The following is a 14182-nucleotide window of genomic DNA, read 5'->3' on the forward strand; positions in this document are numbered from 1 at the left end:
GGAGGTGGTACGAACAAATATTGGTAACACACATGGAAGAATAACGCATCCTGCAGCAATCATACCTATGAGAGCTACTATGGCTTGTAATCCTGGTAGTTTAGGGAACCAAGAACTAAAAATATTCTTAAAATCAATACCTTGCCATACTTGATTAGGATTGTAGGTTAATTGTCGCATCTTGGTTGTTAATTGTGCTACTACTTTGCCAACTTTGTCAATTTGAAGACAACAGTTCGTAAGATTGAACCTACCACATACGCCTCCTTCTTTGGCTAGTATGTAGTCTAAGGCTAACGATTTTGGTAGACAGCTGTGCGTAATTTGTCCGTAGCAGTCGCTAGAGTGTTTAGAGCCTTGTCTATACGTTGACCTGCTAAATCTAAAACAGCTTGTAACGAATAATTCTATTAATCATGTATATGGGGGTTCTGTACCCCCAGGACCCGTCTTGGGCCCAACTAGCAATGTTATAGGTGCAGACTATTCTTTCTGAGGTCCAGGTGTCCCCTTCATATTCTGACTGACAGGGAAACCTGCAAAGGCATTATCGGTGTTTCTTTTCCTGCGGGATAATGTATCATACACAGGGATGCCCAGTTCTTGCTTAATGGAGATCGGTAGGAGGAAAAGGAAGGTCTTATCCACCCCAATACACATGACCCTTGCCAATCTGCTGGAAGGGACGGATAGGCTAGGTTACCACAAATCCAATACATGTTATTTGGAGCTGTCCAAATTTGGGAGGATGTTGTGTCATAGAGATAAGGTAGGAGGGAGGTGTTGAATTTGGCAGGTGTGGTGGTAGCATTGTCAGGTGCTGTCCAAGTCTGGTAGGAGTTATCCCATGTACCTAAGCAAAGGAGGTGTCCTACTGGAGTGGACCCATTTCGGGAAAAACAGTTTCTACCAATTAAGTTAGTGGTAATTGTCCAGATAAGTGGATCGGAAGCTATTCTAGCTGTTATGTTTCCTACAGAAGACATGTTATTAAACAGAGATGGCGAGGTTTCTAAGGCTTGCCACGGCCATTGTTCTCCTGTGGTGGTTCCCCCACAGACAAAACAATTGGTTACTGCAAGTTGTTTTGCAATTTTTTCTGCCATATCCATGAACAAGTTTTTTGCAATAATGCTGGTATCAGGGCTTTTTCTAATTTCCTTAAATTATTATATACTAACCAGCCTAATGATGTTTCCTTGCCTTCATAAATTATTTCAGTTTTTATGGTAATGTAAGTATTTGGGTCTATTCCTGTGCCATCAATCCCTATACCATAAGTTTCCAAGGCAGGGTGTTGCCTGGAGATAGTGATTTCTACCTTATTGTCTGTGGTAGACCCTGATATTCGTTTGAAATGTGACAGATGATTGCAACCTGAGTACCCTCCCCCGGTATAATCACAGACACAAGACCAACCCGAGCACTCAATGGAACCTCCACAAGGGGTCCATTGGTTGGGGTTCCCCATGGCCCAGTTAATGGGCGTATGACACAAGTATTTATGATTGTGGGCGTACGTTGATTTCCAGTCATCCGACCCACATGAATGTCCCCCTGGTTTAGAACAAGCAACACAAACATCAAAGATTAAAACAATTGGGTTAGTACCGTCCTTGAGCACGGTGGTGTGGTTTAGGTAATAAAGTTTTCCTTCCCCCTCAGGATCGGATCTGCCAGAGGTTTTTGGGAGTCCCGCCCATAAGGTGACGTTGAGACGTACAGCTGTCTTGGGATCGTAGGAAATAGTTTTTGAGTCCCTTTTGCATAGATGGTACATGGTCCCATTGTTTTGGCAAGTTTTTCCCGTAGGAAGGCACTTCTGCGGTTGTTGGGTATGGTAGATGAGAGTTAGTTGAGTGGAACCTGCCTGCGTGGTTTTGGTCAGGCAGGGGGTGCAACCATCTGATGCACTGGCAGAGTTCTGCTATCTCTTAATCCGATGTAGAAAAGGGGTGGCCTGAGCATAAATGTCAGGCTGACTTGCGAATTGTCTGTGATAATGACGAGGTGAACGGGGTCTAAGGACTGTCCAGGATTCATAAATGTTGCTTATGGAATCATAGAGGCGTCGACCGGAGCAATAATAGGTGGTGGCAGTGGGGCGAAGTATGAGGAGTGTAGTTCGAGGGGGATGTTCAAAAGTGTTGATCTGGAAGGAAGCATTGCTGGAGATGTGGGGCCACGGCTTAGGGAGCGTTGACCATCTGAGGTAGGGGGGAAAGATGTCCCCAGATGCGGTGCAGGTCAGCAGGAGGGGAGTGCCTGGCGTGAAGTACGTCACTTGAGACGGAATGGAGACCTTGGAGGCATGTGCGGCAAGAAGGAGGAAGAGGGTCGGCAAGGCAACGGGACGAATCATGTTGATATGTCTGCAGGTGGTGACTTTTCTACCTTGGGGTGGTATGGTCTGATGTGCCATCCAGGAACCCACAGGACACGATCTGGAAGCTGGATGGCTGCGTAGCCACGACCCCAGGTGAGGAGAGCAGCAGGACCCTTCCAAGTAGGGTCTGGCAGTTGGCGGTAGTATACCTGTGGTTTGGGAGAATCAGGGGAGGGGGGGAGGAAAAATGTCGCTCCGCTGCTGTCATAGCAGGGGTGCCAGAGAGGTTGAGGAAGTTGAGTGTATAAAGACAGAGATTAAGGGTGTCTTGCATCGCCGGGAGGCCAAGGGTTCTTTTCCCTTTGATCAAATGTCGTTCTAGCGCTATTTTTAGTGTTAAGTTGGTTCTCTCTACCAGGGCTTGTCCTTGACTATTATAAGGAATCCCAAATTTGTGGGTAATTTGCCACTTAGCGCAAAATTCTGACATAGCTGTGCTAGTGTATGCGGGACCATTATCTGTTTTTATTTCTTTCGGGCATCCCAACGATGCAAAGGTGCGAATGCAATGGTTGATGACATGTTTGGAGGCTTCTCCTCTTTGCGGAGTCGCCATTATAAACCCTGAATAAGTATCAATTGTAACATGCAGATACTTCCAGGGGGCAAATGAAGGAAACTGAGTAACGTCCATCTGCCATATTTCACAGGCTTTCAACCCGTGGGGATTTACCCCTAAGGGAATGGAATGGGCTTGTTGACTACAGGTGGGGCACTGCTGTCTAATGGCTGAGGCTTCGGCCATAGTGAGGTTGAAATGTTTCATGAGAGCTTTGGTGTTTTGATGGAAATAAGAATGGCTCTCCCAAGGAGTCAATGTGTGTGATGTCATGATGCCTGCAGCCGCTTGATCAGCCATATTATTGCCTTCCTGGAGGATTCCTGGGAAGGGTTGGTGGCTGCGGATGTGTGCTACAAAGAAAGGGTGTTGACGCTGTGCAACAAGGTGTTGTAATGTAACAAAAAGAGAGAGGAGGTTTTTATCAATAGCAGGAAAGAGGTAAGAATCGTGGATAGTAGAGACTATTTGGGTAACATATAGGCTGTCTAAAATCAAGTTGATGGGTTCGTTAAAATTCTGGAAGACTAATATGGTTGCAGCAAGCTCAGCCCTTTGTGGTGATGTTTGCACAGGGTTGGTTTTAGTGTGCCACACCCCATTCCTTTGCCAAGCGCATGCCCCTCGTTCCCTACTGCCATCACCAAAAATAGTCAAGGCGTTGACCAGAGGCCTTTTGCTGATGGGAGAGGAGAAAGAAATGGGTATTGTCTGAATGATTTGAAAACGTGGATCAGCGGGCAGGTGGCAGGAAACTAGTCCAGGCCAGTCAGCTAAGGCAAACTGGATTTCTTGGGAGTTCTGGAATAGAGGTTCCCATATTTGCAGTGAAAAAGGGATGAAAAGTGTGGAGACATCTATTCCCATAAGTAATTTTGCATGACTCCTACCTTTTATGATCAATTGAGCCAATTGAGCTGATTTGGAAGTGATGGAGCATCGTGGCGTATAGGAAAGATGGATCCACTCTATGATGTGGAGTTTTTGGTCCTTTTGAGTTACTGCCGCGGTCATAAGCCTCGGGGTGGCCAAAATGACCATATCTAAAGGAGTATTGGCAGCAGCTCTGTCTACCCATATTTTTCGGATATTCTCTTCTATGAGAGTTATTGCTTGAAGCTGAGGTTGCTGCAAGGATATTATGTCAGCAGGCTTTTTCCCCCAGGTAAGGGCCTCAAACAATGGAGAAAGAATATCAGTGGTTAAAGACAGGAAAGGTCGGGCCCAGTTAATGGTACCCAGATATTGCTGAAGTTGAACCAAGGTGGGTTGAGAAGACAGAGACAGAGGAGGGAAGTGAAGGATAGGCAGTAGCAGAAAGCATTCTATAGCCCAGATATGCGTATGGAGTTAGTACTTGCACCTTTTCAGGTGCTATGTACAAACCTCCTTCTGCAAGAACGGCTTTCAGGAAGGAGAATGAAGTGAACACTGTACCCGGTGGCCCAGGAGCTGCAACAAGGATATCGTCCATGTAGTGATACACCAGAAATTGTGGAAAAGCTGAACGATAGGGTAGCAAGACATTATTGACATAGTGTTGACACATGGTGGGACTATTAAGCATGCCTTGAGGTAGGACTTTCCACTGAAAGCGGGAGGAGGGAGAGGAGTTGTTTAAGCGAGGTAGTGTAAAAGCGAATAAGGCACGATCTTGTTCATGCAGAGGGATAGAAAAAAACAGTCTTTTAAATCAATGACCATTAAATCAAATTTCTCAGGGATGATGTTGGGATTTGGCAGACCACATTGTAATGCCCCCATTGGTTTTATAATCGCATTCACGGCTCTCAAATCACATAATAGCCTGAATTTTCCTGACTTTTTCTTTATAACAAATATGGGGGTGTTATATGGACTGACAGATGGTTCAACGTGCCCTTTGACAATTTGGTCCTGAACAAGTGAGTGCAGGGCCTCTAGTTTGTCTATAGTGAGGGGCCACTGATCTACCCACACAGGTTCTGTGGTTTTTAATTGCAGCCGTAGTGGATTTCTAGCAAAAGATTCCATTAATCAATAATGAGTCTTGCATTAAGTTGAGACATAAGATCACGGCCCCACAGGTTAGTATGCAGTGGAAGGACCAAAGGTTGGAGGTAGGCAGTGCGAGAAATATCAGAAGAACTCACCGGTAGCCAGTGTTTGCTACGGTGGGCGTGCTGAACTCCTCCCACTCCCCGAACGGCTGGGGCAGTTTCCAAAGGCCAATCGTCCGGCCACTCAGCCATTCGGATGACACTTACATCAGCTCCAGTATCTAAGAGACCCAAGAAGACTTTGTTATGGATTGTAAATTGTAACACAGGCCTGGCTTGTTCTACTGTCTGATGGACAGTAAATGCCCATGCATCAGCTGTTTTAACAGGTACTGGAATAGCGGTTGCTACTAATTCTCCCTTGCTAAATTTTGTGGGAGTATTTCCAATTACTGCCATGGCTACTGAGGAAAAGTCGTCGGAGTCTCTCAAAAACGGAGAAGCGATGATTCCCCTTGCCATGAGGTCTCGGATGGGATAGATTATGAGGGGTGTCATGGCAGGGGGGATCGTTTTCAGGCATGTGGGGAGAAAGTAAACAGTGCCTGGGATGTCAATTTCCATATCTTCGGAGGCAATTAGGTGGAAAGATATGGAGTCAGCCTTTGTAGTGGGGCTGGCTGATCGCCCCTCCTCTAGTTTCCCTGTGGCTGAGAATTGTTGCTGCGACACTGATTTGCCCAGTGGTACCCTTTCTTGCACCTGGGGCATATCGTCTTAGGCTTGGTGTTGTCTTGTGTATTGTCTCTGGTTCTGCATTGTGCCTTAAAATGGCCAGGTTTCCCACAATTGAAGCAGTTTCCGGCCGGCCTGTTCTGAGAGTTTGCTTGCTGCAAAGCCATAGCCAGATGCTCCATATTGTAGGAGACAGTCCCCACGATTCTGCAAGCCTTTAGATAGTCCGAGAGGGAAGCCCCCCCTCGGGCAGATAGAGGCTGCAAAATCCTTTTGCAATCCTCATTAGCATTTTCAACAGCCAGTTTTAACAGAAGCTCTATACGGGCCTCCTCATTAGAGATTTGCCTATGAATGGCTTTCTGAAGCTCCTCTATGAACTCGGCATAAGGCTGATTTGAGCCTTGAATAATTTTTGAAAAAGATCCTACGATGCCAGAGGTAGGATCATCAACTTTGTCAAGGGCTTTGATTGCTATGATACTGGCAAAGGTAAGGGTACGTTGTGGGAGTGTCGCCTGAGCTGTTAAGTCCATAAATTGACCCATACCACAAATTTGATCTGCTCTCGCGACCCTACCATGATCGCGGGCAAATTTTTCAGCTTCGGCGCGAAAGTCTGACCCCCAAACAACATACTGTGGTCCTGTCAGTATCATGCGAAAAAGATCCTTCCAATCTTGGGGTAACATGAAAAAGGAGGTGCTGATGGTGTTAATGAAGCCTCTGACATATGGTGCTTGGATGCCGTACATGGCCACGGCTTGTTTTAAATCTCTTATTAATTTCATGGATAAAGATTCAAGTCTAGGCACCATATTTCCTGCTTCATCCCCTTCATATTCAACGGGACAGAGAGAGAGCTCCTCTAGAGTAAGAGAGCCTTCTCTGCGTCCCTGCACCATGGCTTGTGCGAATGCTCCCATGGGTGTCTGATCCCTCGCGGGATTTGAGTTAGGAGAATTCATGGGTTCAGGAGCAGTGGGGGGCGGAGTTTCTAATGGGAAAGCGTCCTTTGGTTTCAGCTGTATAGGGAGGAGGAGGATCCCCAGGGGGGGCTTTGGTCAGCGCTGAGCCATGGATTGTTAAGCATTCCATGACTGTCCTCCACGTGGTCAGAATTTTTGGTGGAGCCCTGGGATTGCTATGAAAATAGTCACCCAAACGTTGCCATGTGGAAACTTTCAAGGACCCTTTATCCAGATAAGCTGGGCATTGCGTGTAAATGTAAGTTAAAAGGGTAATAAGGTCCTTCTTAGTTGGAATCAGGAGCGTTTTGCCCTGATTCCCAAGAATACGAATTGAACTCTTCGTTAATTCTCCTAATTCCTGCAAATGTGTTATCTGCTCTTTGGAGAATTTTCCGCCCATACTCACCTGAAGGGAGGATGTCTTCTTTGCTGAAGATTTCTGGGGAGGGATCCGTGACACGGAGACGGCGTCCCTGGGTTGCAACTGACTCGTCCAGCCGGGTAAGATAGGCAGTCGAAGAGAGACGCACCCGTTTTCTTTTAATGGATCACGTCGGGGTCACCAATTGCGGCTTTGCTCCGCATATGGAAGGCTTCTCACTGGGTGGTCGAATGCATCAAGAAAGACACCAACGCAAGTTCTATCTTGGGTGAGCTGCCCCGATCAGAGTTAGGGGAACTCTTTTTATTAAGAACATACAAAAGAGGTGAGCTCCATCCAATCATTATGTTACATGCGTAGGAATGTTAGTGGATGTATGGCATCTCCCAATCACAATGCCATGGTAAATTTAAACCAGCAAACCAACCTGCATTTCAGTTAACTGCCCTTGTGACGTGTTTTATGGCCTTGTTCCTGGTATCTGCTTTCAGCCTACGTGAGACCTGGCATGTACTGGAACTATTGAGGTTGCTCATGTGAGGCTTGGCACACAATGGAATTGGCCCATTACAGCCCATTACAGCAAAGGTGTATTTCAGGCTTCCCCAGAATTTTCTGTCACAGTCATGATGATTGGAGAATTCTGGGTTGCTTGAGTCCTCCCATTTGGAGGGTACCCAAGTCAGGAAAGCCTTACCTATCTGAATAATTTATTCATCCCCCTCCCCATCGGAATTTTCCCAATGTTATTGCCTGCCTGCTCCTTGCCCCATAACATAGATTTCTCCCTTTTCATAAATATCTCTTAGATCTATGCAAACTTGGTAGCTATCACCAGCATGCATGTGGAAGATAGTCCATGCAAGCTGGAGACTATCAGGTCGCAATGAATTCCATAACTGTAGCATATAAAGTTTTTCCTTTCATCTGTTTTGAAATATCTGGTAATCAGATTCCTTGCATGAAGGAATCTGTCAAAGAATAACAATCTGGATCTTAGCTATAAATTAAACCTGATCCATTTCCAGCTACATACATATTTACTGTATACTCTGTATCATTATATATAAATTTAGTGTGTACAAATATCTATTATTATATTATTTAAAAACCTTAAATGACAATAAAATATTTTCAAAGTGGAAACAAAAATAGTAAAGAGAAAAAGAATCATTAATAAAACAGTAAAAAGTCAACAATATGCTTAGTAAAAAACTATCAAATAAACTTCAAAACTTCAAAGGACTTTGGCCATAATCGTGATTAATCCTTACTTTGACAAATTGCTGATAAATGGACTTCAGTTAAAAATCTTGTTGCCAATTCAGTTGGAACAAGCTACAGCACCTCTACATCACAAAACTGTAGCTATAGAGTTGCAAAGCAATTTAAATATAGTTACCAGTAGTTTTTAGCTATAGGAGGTAGTATGGAGTGTACCAACCAAGCCACTTTGGAACTGTCTAGATAATTTCAAGTTCATAGTTAACTATATAATTTTACTAAATAAATAACTAGTGCTTTTCAATTATGTATCATCCATTTATCATTGACTCCTAGCAATCACATTGTCCCTATGACTAGACAGATAGATGATAGATGATGAGAGAGAGAGAGAGAGAGAGAGAGAGAGAGAGAGAGAGAGAGAGAGAGAGAGAGAGAGAGGGGGGAATATTATTTATTGGCTAAGTGTGATTGGACACACAAGGAATTTGTCTTGACTGTGTCCCTAACCTGATCTTTCAACTGTGCACCCATTGCCACGGTAACTGAGTCTGTGCTGATCACCCTCTTCATCTCTTTCCTTCCACCTTCCCCAGCATTAGAGCCTTCTCCAGAGTCTTCTCCCTGGCCTTCATTAACGTATTGCCATCTGTCTTGCTGGTGGACCAGTTTAATAAGGTTCTAGTGAATAATGAATGAACATCTCTATGTGGGTCAGGTGCAGTCAGAACAGCTAGCCATGTTCTAATTTATTGTGAGCATGATAAACAGAGTCAGCTTATCTCACCTTTTCTATCAAAACATTCAGGTCATCCAGATGATTTCTGTTTCCAGCTCTCAGATAGTCATAACATTATAACACACGGTGGCCAAATTCTCTTCAGCAGCATGTAAAGCCTGATATAACAGGGGTTCTTTGTAATATCCGTTTAAAATGAGTCTGTTTATATGTGATTTTGATATAGCTATAGGCTGTCCTGTATTTGATGCTGCTGTGCATAGACCATAATCAAGGTTTTCATTTCATTTCTGACAGAAAACTGACAGACCAGTTTGTTGATGGGATTTAAAAAAAAAAGATTTTTAAACCAATCTAGAATTGGTCAGTTCACCCAATACAGATAGTCCTCAACTTACAACCATTTGTTTAGTGACCGTTCAAGGCTACAATGGCACTGAAAAAAAGTGATTTATGACCATTCTTCACACTTATGACTGTTGCAGCATCCCGATGGTCATGTGGTCAAAATTTGGATGCTTGGCAACTGATTCATACTTGTGACGGTTGCAGTACCCTGGGTTCATGTGACTTTCTGACAAGCAAAGTCAATGGGGAAAGCTGGATTAATTTAATAACCATCTTACTAACTTAACCACTGCAGGGACTCACTTAATAACAGTGGCAAGAAAGGTTGTAAAATGGGGCATTCACTTAACGGCTCTCTCTTTTAGCAGCCAAAATTTTAGGCTCAATTGGGGTTGTAAGACAAGGATTATTACTTGTAATGAATACTTCTACACGGAAACAGTACTTCGTATAATAAGACACTTTACAAAAGATTTGTGATGAAGGCTGGATAGATCACAACCATTACATGAGGATGAGGAATACATGCCAGTTTAGATAAGAAGGAAGCTGACAACTGCTCACCTGATTGCTCCTTCCTATGCTGCTTCTCTCATAGCTGTCTCCTAAAGCACATGAGTGGGTGTAGCCTCTCTATGGGGTGATCTATTGGTGCAAGGAGATGCTGTAGCCACTCGCAACAGAAAAGCATGTCTCTCAGCATCTCTTTGGGGTGATGCAAATTGGGTTGCTGGATGGTGCAGGGAGCCATTTTAGGCCTAATGAAATGGGTGCTTTAAATAGCAGATGATTATCATTGAAGTAAGTTTGATTAGTTTGTAGGGAAGCCATGATACATCTATATTGATAATGATCAGAATTGTGTAGGCAACAATAGCACTCTATGCAAGCAAATGTTTGAAGCTAGAAGTGAAAGTTAGAGTTTTGAAGAAACAGGGTAGAAAGGGTTTTGATGCTTTTGAACGTTGGTGTTAGAGAAGACTCCGGATAATGTTATGGAGCCAACAAAACAAAACAAGGGTTCATGGAACAATTGAGTACAGAGATCTCACTAGAGCAGGGGTGTTAAACTCGCGGCCCATGGGCTGGATGCATCACGCACTACCCCCTCCCAGGTTTAGCGAAGGGGGGGGGGAAGTGATATGTCACATGACAATGCGAGTTTGACACCCCTGCACTAGAGGCATAGATAATCAAGCCCAGATTTGATACGTGTTGGATTAGTTTTCTGAATACATTAACTATTTGTAATTGATACAAATTACCAATGGTCAGCAAATTGCTGTGTGGTAATTATTATAATGACTGTTACAAAGAAGAATATGATTGGGTTGGGAAAGGAGAAACCTTAAGAAAGAGCAATTTTGAATGTTTACTTCATATTAGACTGTTTATGCAACATGGAGTACACATCTGAAGTGCTCTTCTTGAACATTTGCTTAATTATGTCTGATAGAGGTTGCATTTTGAATTATTATCATGGTTACTATGCTGTTACTATACTTTTGTAAAACGAGTTGGTGTAATGGAGAAAAAAGGTAGAATCATTGAATCATAGGGATGGAAGGGCTCTTGGTGGTCTTTGGTTCAAACCTCTGCCTATGGCAGGAGACCTTGTATCATCCCAGACAAATGGCTGTTCAATCTTTTCTTGAAAACCTAGAGCAATGTGGCACCCACAAATCCAGCAGGCATGCTGTTCCGTTGGTTAATTGTTTTCACTGTCATTAAGTTTCTCCTTAGTTGCAGTTCAGATCTGTCTTTAACAAGCTTTCACCCATTGCTTCTTGTCCTGCTCTCAGGAGCTTTGAAGAACAGGTTGACACTCACATCTCTGTGGCAGCCCATCATGAAATGGAATACAGCTATCATGTAACCCTAATTCTTCTCTTTGTTAGACTAGACATATCTAGTTCCCTTAACTATTCCTCATACAATTTATCCTACAGACCACTAATCATCTTAGCTGTTCTTCTCCACATTCTTTGTAGGGTCTCAGCATCTTTTTTGTACCATAATGACCAGAATTGGATGAAGTGATAAAGTGATAGTATCAACTCTCACCTCTCGAGGCTATTCCTCTGTTGATGCAACCTAGGAATGCATTGGCTTTTTTGGCAGCTGCAGTACACTGCTGGCTCATATTTAAGTGGTGGTTCGCTAGGACACCTAGATCTCTCTCACAGTTACTACTGTTGAACAAGGTACTACCTATTCTATACTTGTGCATTTGATTTTTCCTGTTTGGCTGCAGGACATGTCTTTTCTCGCCACTGAACTTCATCTTCTTAGCTAGGGCCCAATGTTCAAATCTGTCAAGATCCTTCTGAACCTTGAGTTTATTCTCAATTCGCCACAACTTGATGTCTTCTGCAAATTTGATGAACTCTTCTATTTCTTACTCTAGATCATTTATGAAGATGAAGAGCACTGGGCCCAAAACAAAACCTTGAGGTGCCTCACTGTATTCTTCACTTCACATAAATGTAGTTCTGGTGCAGTTGATCAACCAACTGCAAAGCCTTCTGGTGGTGGTACTGTCTATTTGACATTCTATTTTACTGAGAAGTAGGTTGCGGTCTACTTTGCCAAATACCTTACTAATGTCTAAGTATACTATATCCACAGTGTTTCCCAGTTCCACTAATTTAGTCACTTTATCAAAGAAGACAATAAGGTTTCTCTATCATGATCTGTTTTTAACAAAACCCATGCTGGCTTTTGGCAATCACTTTGTCCATTTCTAGATACTCACAAATCTGTTGCTTATCTTTTGCAGGATTTTTCCAGATATTGATGTCAAGGTTACCTAGTTTCCTGGATTCACTAGATGACTATTTTCTTTGCTTTTTTGGTAGAACAAATAGTATGGATGGTTTACACTTTAGTTTATACCCAACCCATTTCCAATCAATCCCTCCTGTCCCTCTTATCAAAATAAACTTTTTGAAACAAGATCTAGAAATTTTTCTGTTCAGAATTAAGATTGTTCTTTATCAAAATAATTCTTGCATGCTTTCAATCAGTTTTGCATGAAAGAGTTTTTCCTCTCTCTGTTTTGTTTTGCAATCAGCCAGGCACATTGTGAGCACTTTATTTGATTCTTCATCACAAATTTCAGCAGGCATCCTTAAAAATATATGTTAATGGGTTTATTGCAACCACTGGAAAATAAAAGAATCTGACTAATTAGTTTTTTTTAATATTGATGGTTTTGTGTTAAGAAACATTGTGTTTTGACAACAATCCATTTGTGATAGTTGTCACTATACTCTATCACTAACCCCACCTCCGGGCAATTTTCCAACAACAGCAAAAATCCATGTGAACTTTTCAAATGCATGGAAATGTTTAAGGTGTCCTAAAAGGCAAATAAAAATATTTTAATATACAAACCAGTAGATAGGCACTCCACTCTCTTTTCCATGTTAGTTTGAAATTAAAAGTTATTTAGAGCTCATTTCAAGCCAGAATAAGCAGGATGTACATTAGAATATAAAATAGAGTATTCCATCATGTCCCCACTCCATTATAAGCTGTTATAAAAATATCAGAGAGTAGGGAGGGCTTTTAATGATGTTTTCTACAATACTGTAGTTCACCCAGTATATTGGCACTGAATTGGTTTGATATTTCTCAACTTTGAAAAAAAAAAAAAGGACTTACTTTTCATTTCTATGGCAATAACACTGTATTTCATCCACTAGAATTTGAGTATTTAGTTAATCCTATACATTGCTCCTAAATTACCTTTGCAGTTTCCCAAACTTTCCTGGATCACATCTTAAACGCTTGAATCAAAATGACCATGTCTGTATTCTGAAGTGTAATTTTTGGCTTAAACATAGTTATTTTGTATATTTTCCTAAATTTATTTTTTTATTTTATTTTATTTGATTTGCCAATTGTTTACAAGATAATAAGTATAAGTGTATACATAGTTGTGAATACATGAAATGGGTACATATAAGAAAAATAAAAGAATAAGAGAAACAATAGGACAGGGACGGTAGGCACGATGGTGCGCTTATGCACGCCCCCTACAGACCTCTTAGGAAAGGGGTGAGGTCAATAGTAGACAGTCTAAGGTTAAAGTTTTTGGGGTTTGGGGAAGAGACTATAGAGTCGGGTAGAGTTTTTTCCTAAATTCCACACCAAAATTAAAAATAGTCTAAAATTTCAGACCTAGTCACTCTAGTGCTAATACCAGATGACCAGCCATGTCACCTGAAGCCCTTGAAAGACAAATAAACATGAATTGTAGCTTTTAGAATACAAAAGGAAAACTCCTTGACCTATCCCAAGTGTTCTAGATGCCCTTCCTTCTATATGACCTACTTCCTGTGTAATAATTACCATGAAAGGTAGAATGGCTTGAGCAATTGTGATTGGCCCCAAATAATTCCAACGAAACAAGCAGGGATTCAAATACTGAATCTTTGGTCTAGGCTCAACCACTTTTTTGGGACTACCTTCAGAATCAATTTATGACAGCAGCAAAATAATAATAAGAAAAAAGAAATGAGTATTTGTATTCCGGACATCCCTCTGCTTTCTAATATGAGCATTATCCGGTCCTCTGTCCCTAAATTAATCTAACTTGGTTTAAATCTATAGGACTCATTTGACTTTCCCTTTGCATGTCTCTGCTTAACTGTGTTAAGGATCGCTGCTGTGTGCATATGTGTGTCATGTGTGTGTGTATTTAACCCAAATTTATTTCCCCTTTTGTTTATCTGGTGGTCCCAAGCCTGCTTTTGTTTGCTTTAGCCCTGCCCTGCAGGAGGTAAAAGGGGCTAAGAGGCTGCCTGTTAAGGGGAACAGCTTCTGTGCACAGCTGCACCAAGCCAAGACTCCTG

The 14182-nt window shown here is 42.3% G+C and overlaps 1 protein-coding gene across 1 annotated transcript; it reads right to left on the reverse strand.

Annotated features, from left to right (window-relative positions):
• Window positions 1–5619: 5619 nt before the first annotated feature.
• Window positions 5620–6627, reverse strand: LOC148133494 (endogenous retrovirus group K member 24 Gag polyprotein-like). The gene has a single exon (XM_087950118.1). It carries the CDS (start codon window positions 6625–6627, stop codon window positions 5620–5622), a length of 1008 nt encoding a protein of 335 aa, XP_087806244.1.
• Window positions 6628–14182: the final 7555 nt, after the last annotated feature.

This window comes from Notechis scutatus, chromosome 1, assembly GCF_049901735.1.
Source record: "Notechis scutatus isolate UNSWTSFEM ecotype Mainland chromosome 1, rNotScu1.2, whole genome shotgun sequence".
In the NCBI taxonomy this organism is placed as follows: domain Eukaryota; kingdom Metazoa; phylum Chordata; class Lepidosauria; order Squamata; family Elapidae; genus Notechis; species Notechis scutatus.